General features: G+C 42.3%; 1 protein-coding gene and 1 long non-coding RNA gene across 3 annotated transcripts in view; both read right to left on the bottom strand.

The window, feature by feature from the left end:
- Positions 1–1240: 1240 nt before the first annotated feature.
- LOC134072604 (uncharacterized) lies at positions 1241–6329 on the bottom strand. The gene is made up of 3 exons (XR_009937184.1): positions 6083–6329; positions 3688–3746; positions 1241–1615 (listed from the first exon to the last, which is right to left on the bottom strand). It is a non-coding gene; the product is annotated as an uncharacterized LOC134072604 (long non-coding RNA).
- Positions 6330–6337: 8 nt separating this feature from the next.
- khdrbs3 (KH domain containing, RNA binding, signal transduction associated 3) overlaps positions 6338–6808 on the bottom strand; it is a 116797-nt gene continuing 116326 nt past the window's right edge. For both annotated transcript variants that reach the window (XM_062529371.1, XM_062529372.1), the window contains exon 9: positions 6338–6495. In XM_062529371.1, coding sequence (XP_062385355.1) covers positions 6404–6495 — 92 coding nt within the window. In that variant the 3' untranslated portion in view covers positions 6338–6403. The remainder of the gene's footprint in view (positions 6496–6808) is intronic.

Raw genomic sequence — 6808 nt, forward strand, 5'->3', positions numbered from 1 at the left:
TTAGAGAGTTTGGCTTAAGCCGTGCCAATGTCATGGGCACAATTCTCAGGGAGGGGACCATTTGCGTGATTTGCCATTGCTTGGGATGGAAAACAAAAAGTATGCCAGGCGTCAGATCAGTTTGTCAAAGTATCTGTTTCATTTGGAAAACAAGAAATCTACAAGCCAAAAACAATGCAGTTGAAACTTATTGCTATAATAGTGGAACAACACTATTAAGTTATCAAGCCTTGGATGAATTCCACCCTTTTTGACACGCAACAAACACTGTAAGTTATGGTCAACCCAACTTTACAGGCAAAAGTGGCATTACCACCAAAAAAAAACCCTTCTCCACACAAGCACATTAAGTACGAACATTACAGTAAGTCTCCGTGTTGACAGTGCTTCCCCTTAAAGAGGCGCAGGAGCCAGCTGACATACAATAAGGCACTGGAGGTCTATGATTTATTCATCAGAAGGGGATTAGATATTCCACAATGAACAAAACAAGAATGTAATTAGAAAGTGTCATTTCTAGCAATTTGGTGAAGCGTTGAAGGCTCGCTGCAATATTAATCCAGTCTCGCTGTCCTTCTCTATGCCGATCTGAAAGAGAGTGGCGGTGTGTGTGTGTGTGTGTGTGTGTGTGTGTGTGTGTGTGTGTGTGTGTGCACGTGTGTGTGTGTGTGTGTGTGTGTGTGTGTGTGTGTGTGTGTGTGTGTGTACACGTGTGTGTGTGTGTGTGTGTGTGTGTGTGTGTGTGTGTGTGTGTAGGGGAGGCGGGCACAATTTCCCATTAGCCATCAGACAGTTGAGCTAGATGCACTCCGTTAAGTGGGTTCACTGTCAGTTCACGCTACTGTAAAATGTATGCGGCTGCAGGGGGATGTATGGGCGAGTGGAAGTCTGGGAGTCGGAGTGTTTAAGAAGGAAAACACTCAGAACACATTCCAGCCGACTCCATATCCGGCCCAGACACCACCACCACCACCGCCACCACCACCACCTCCACCCTGGATGTGCTGCTCCATTATGGAGCCTACGCAGCTCTCCCTTTGGGAGAAGAAGCAAGAGGGAAACAGACAGAGGGAGGAAGATGACAGCGAATGTGTGAGGGAGAGAGTGGGTTTGATACACACATTAACACCACCCCCACATACATCACACACCAGACACACACACACACACACCAGACATGCACACACACACACACACACACACGCACACACAAACGCATGCACAGACACACACACACACACACACACACACGCATGCACAGACACACGCACAGACACACGCACACACACACACACACACACACACACACTCCTTTTAGCACTCTCTCCGTGTTTTCTTGGCAGCAGAGTCTGAACATCTCCGCTAATGTCTCAGAAAGACCTTGTCACTCCGCGCCTCCTAATACAGATCAGGCTGCAGTCTCTCTGAGAGGGGAGGAGGTGGGGAGGAGGGGAGGTGGGCGAAGGAGAGGGGGAAAGATGTCTTTGGTTGTGTCCTCTGATCTGGCATTGTTTTGGTTATTACTGTCGGTGCTGCATGGTGCCATCCTCTGTTGCATTCTTCGGTATTGAACAAGGTTTCAGGCTGGTCTGTTTCTCTCATGTTGGAAAACACCCTGGAAATGGAGGAGAGGAAGAAAGATAGAGAAAGAGAGAGGGGGGGGGAGGGGGGGGGGTGTCAAGTCAGGCTCATATAAGCAACAATAACTCCAAACAGCAAAACGAGCAACGGAAGTCTACGGAAAACAAACAAAACACACACACACACATACACACACAAAAAAAAAACAGAGTTGTTCTTTAATCACTTTTAACATATGTTCCTCTTGGAGATACATTTAGTCAAGCGCTCGGTGGAGCTAATGGATTTTTGTCAAAAACAATCAATAAGTCATTATCTCTTTGGGGTGTACAAAGGGAGCCCTGGCTTGCGTGCTCATCCCCCGCCTGAAAGCACCCCCTGTCAGGGCTTACGTGGCACAAAGCCCCCTGTCCTCCGGGAGCACTGGAGGACACTAATCGCCCGGGCACAAAAGGGGTGCCAGCAGCACCCTTGCCAGCCACGGCGAGAGAGAAAGAGAGAGAGAGAGAGAGAGAAAGAAGAGAGAGAGAGAGAGAGAAGAGAGAGAGAGAGAGAGAGAGGATGGGGGGAGAGAGGGGGTGATGGGGGCTCAGGGGGAGGATTGAGGGGGTAGTATAACAGAGAGGATTAGGATGGAGGGAGATAGAGAGGAGAGGAGGAGAGGTGGAGATCGCCTGAAGAGGATCCTGGAGCATCTCCCCGAGTCTCGTCCTCTCCTCTCTCTCTCTCCCAGTGGATTTGAGCTCATGAAATGCACCGCTGGAGGAGGCTGGCGGTGGTTATTGATCTGGGGAGCCACGGGACTTTGGCAGCAGTGCAGTCATCCCACATCACAGTGGTGTCATCCAGATTTGGACATCGGTCATGAATAAATCATGTCTATTGTATGGCATGCAAATTCATGTGTGCAAAAACTGGCGAGGGTATGCATGAATGATTGTGATTAGAATCATCTTTTGGTACCTCAACAGTACAAACAATTCATAGCGTAGTACCTGTTGGTTCTTTTAGAAAGATCCCTTCAACGTATGTGTTAACCATTTGTCTGATGAAGACCCAGTAGGGTCAAAACGTTGCTTGTTTTAAAACATTAAACGGGAGCAAATAGCAGTGTGCAGACATTATATTCTTTTATTGAAGCTACTCTCCATTTGTCCTGCACCTGCAAGGAGCGATGTGCACACAGCTACTCTTCGTTTATAAAGATACACTAGCATTTAAGCAAATCCAGATAGGCAAATGCTGCTTGAAATAACAAATACTATGGTTATATGCACAAATATGCATATAACAATTAGAAGCAGATAAACTCGCTTTCACAATTCTGATAGCAAAACATCTTCTCAGAGTTGCTAAAAATAGACAAAGAAACACTAGGGAGGGGGTCACAACAAGCTGGTAAGGAAGCGTTTTATTTTCTGTCTCATATATAAAAAAGAAGAGCTTCTGAAAATTGCTGTGCCGGGTGACCGAGATGCATCAGCAGAGTGTTTGCGGGCACTAGTTGATGGCAACAAAGAGTACCAGCTTTTTGAAGGAGAGAGGAAAGTAATTGGGGAGGACCGTAAAGAGAAAATCAAGTTTGTGCCACTCTGTGCTGAAAGGTGACCGTTTGAAGAGAAAGATCAAATTCATCCCCCCTGACCGCTAAAGAGCCAGAGCGACTCGGTGTGCTCTGAAGGGGAAAACGCACCAGGGCATACGAGGTGAGAGAGCACGGAGGAGGAGGAGGAGGAGGAGGAGGGTGCTAAAAGCAGAGACGTTATGGATGTCCACCATTTCTTCAAGGTCCATGTTTTTAACGGGAAAAGAGATGAGATGGTGCTGAGATGGATATATGTGAAACCAGAGCACTGTCCAATCTGGACTCATAAAACTGAAGAAATGTGATTTTTTTTTTTTTTTTTACTGCAATATCAGATATGAGTGCTTCCATCTTCGACTGAATGTATGCGCTAAAGGAGAGAGAACTAACCCTTCCAGAATACACATGTTGTGTACATTACAAGTACAAATCATGGAGATTGTAGCAGCCATTTTCTTTTTCTGCCTTATAAATCATGTCTATCTGCTGTAGTGTTTGGTTGATGAAACTTTTAAACTCACCTGTAAACGGACTGTGAGGAGTGGCCTATCACTGCTATGGCCTATCACTGGATGTTGTCCTAGAAAAGAGGAGGGGACAAGATATATTGTGAAATGTAAAGAACCATGTGCAGGCCATAAAAATAACAGCAACAGCAAATGATGCCAATAGAAGTACTGTATGGAGATATCTGATAGAAGTCTATGCTTTTAGCAAGTTCTGTCCTTTAAAAAGCCATTCAGTCTTTTAATAGCACAATGGAACATTTTATCACTGGCTTATAATAATGTTATTATACGTAAAGAAGTTAAGAGAATATTACAACTATTTATAATTCTTTTTACCAGTTTTAATCTCTTCTAATTATTCCCCCAGATATACCACAAAAAGGGGGCTTTTATTTTCTTGCCGTTTTTTTCTCTTTTTCTTTCTTTAACTTTTAACGAGACAAGAGTCATAATGAAGTCATCTTATTGGTAACACTTCCTTATTTGGACTTGAGTGTTTATGTTTATTGTATCATTATAGCTTCATTAGGAGTGCAGTTAAGCGGGTTAGGTTTGGTTACCTTGTCAAACGGAGGTCTTTTTAAACAGCTACTGCCATCCTCTCTCTGCGGAGGTCAGCGAGGGTCATTTAGAGGGTAGGGGGGGTGGGGCCCTTTAGAACACTGGGAGAGGTCACATGACCAGAAGTAGGAAGAGAGAGCAAAACAACAACAGAAAAAAAACCGGAGGTCCTCCCACTTCTCCTTCCAAACCCCTCGTCCTCCAAAAGGAACATAAAACAAACCTCAAAAGGTGCATTGTAAAAGAGTTAACATTTGAGTACTGTAGACGTCTTGTAATGTTATAGGATCACTGATAGCTTTATCTGTCTTAATAAAAACAGATGTTTCAGTTAGGACTGGTGTTGGAAATCGTAGCTGCTGAAAAAGCATCAAGTTACTGATATGGCTCTTTCTATGGCCAAATAGGAAGACATCTCTTAATGCCATAGAATTAGCCTACATATAGAAGAGCATACAGAATCTTAAGGGAGGTCTAACAAATGCATTTGAACCTCTGGGTTACTAAACAGAGCTTTCACTGCTGTGTAAACCATGAAACCCACGACTGAACATGGCCAGAATTGGGTTGTGTGCTTTCTGAATTCCTCAACCTGAGTAAGAGCAAGAGGCTTACAGATATCAAAGCAAGTGAAAATAGAATGAAAAAAAATGACATTCTGGGCTATCTAAATATCTCCTAACTGGTGGTCTATTTAAAATCCCATGGGTAATTCTGAGCAGCATTAAGAATTGATTAGATAAATTAATCATATTTCTGTAGATAAAAGGGTGACTACATTATCTGCTGCTTCTCTGGTTTCAGCTTTTGAAAAAAAGAAAACTTAGTGGGAATTGCTCAGCATGCTGTTAAAATTCCTTTTTATTGAATTTTAAGCAATTTTACATCGTCTTTAAAAGCCTACCGTGTAAATGCAATGTACTAGAACAAGATTCTGAACCAATCGTTTAAAAGGTAGTTAGAGATGTGTTATATATTAGTTTAAATTATTGTGCTTTTCCTTAAAATGATCATTAAAAACAGAGGTTCCTCTCAAACACATGGGTATTCTTTCAATTTTTTTTTATTATAGCATCAACCAAATAGTAAGGATTAAAGGGCTTACACAAGCGTACAATGATAATACTCCTACTTATATCTCAAGACTAAAAGCCTTACCTGAATTTCACTGATATTTTTTTTGTCTTTTTCGACATTTTTATATGGGAAATGGATTATTATCAGAGTGTGGTTCAGCTTGCTTTTAAGAGTCAGCAATTCTACTCTTATCCCTGATAGAATGGAATCTGTCAGGATAAGGAAACACAAAAATATACTGAAAGCGCCTATGTAGATGAATTACCTTCTGGGAGCAAAAGAGGGGAAAAAAAGATCCTACTATATGTATGATTAATGGTGAATCAGAATGGTGAACACAACATCAAAAACATTTACACCATGTAAGGATTTTTTTCTTATTTTCTTTCTCTTGGATCAATCAAAAAATAAAAACAATTCTGCACAATGACATTTCACAACATGCTTCTATAAGCCCCTTAATTCTGAAGTACTTTCAATTACAAAAAAGGAAAGGAGTACAACAATATGTGCATCATATGATTTCACCTTCGACTCTCACACTCCTCTAGATTTCTCATTAAAGTAGAATTTGCAAGAGTCACACTGAAAACCAATCACTCGATAGCAAGGGAAAAAAAGACATCATCTACTGTACATAGTATCTCATCTCGCTAGGCTAAATAAGTAACACCTTAAAAGAACGTTCACCCCTCCTCTATACCTTTGCCCGATTGCCCGTAATAACTGTAATTGTTTAATGTAAAGAATCAAGAGTTTACTTGCTTACTCATCTAATCGTACAGCGATCCTCTTTAGTCCTTCTCGGGAATAAGTAACGGTCATTATTTTCACCATCCTCCACAGCCACAGTCACGGTCAACTCAGTTTACAATCAGCGGGTTGCTGTGATCTCCTCTCCTCCTCTCCAGGTTGGATGTGTGTTTTTCATTTTGTATTTCTTTTTTCTTTTTTGTTTCTTTTTTTCCATTTTATTCTAAAAAGGAGTGGGATAGTCCATAGAAAATCCTTTACTTGAGGGGAGGGGGGGGGGGGGTGACCCGTGATGCTGTCTCTGCAGGTTGGAAGGGAGGGGTTGTGGGGGAACAGTTCAGTATCTGGTGTAGGGTTGTTCCCTGTACACGCCTTTGGTGGTTCGTGCTGGGGGGGCCTTGGTGCGGGTGGTTGTCCATTCTTCCTGGCCTGTAGACGAGGTGGACATATAGAATCACAGTCAAAATCATTTTACTTGGCCAAATGGACTCTTTTGTTTGGCTTAACAGTGTGAGAATCAAGTTTTATGTTTGTAAAAGATTGATTTCTCCCATTAAATTGCGATTTGTTCAACTGCCATCAACATTATAGCGCATTCTCTTCAGTTTGGTTTCAGACTAGACATTTCTATAGATAGAAACATCTTGTCTTGCTTCTCTCTCTCTTTCTCTCTCTCTCCATCCTTGACTCATTTCAAATTATCAAAAACATAAATTAGGCTCAACAAACACCAACCATTGTT

Source organism: Sardina pilchardus, chromosome 24, assembly GCF_963854185.1.
Source record: "Sardina pilchardus chromosome 24, fSarPil1.1, whole genome shotgun sequence".
Classification (NCBI taxonomy): domain Eukaryota; kingdom Metazoa; phylum Chordata; class Actinopteri; order Clupeiformes; family Clupeidae; genus Sardina; species Sardina pilchardus.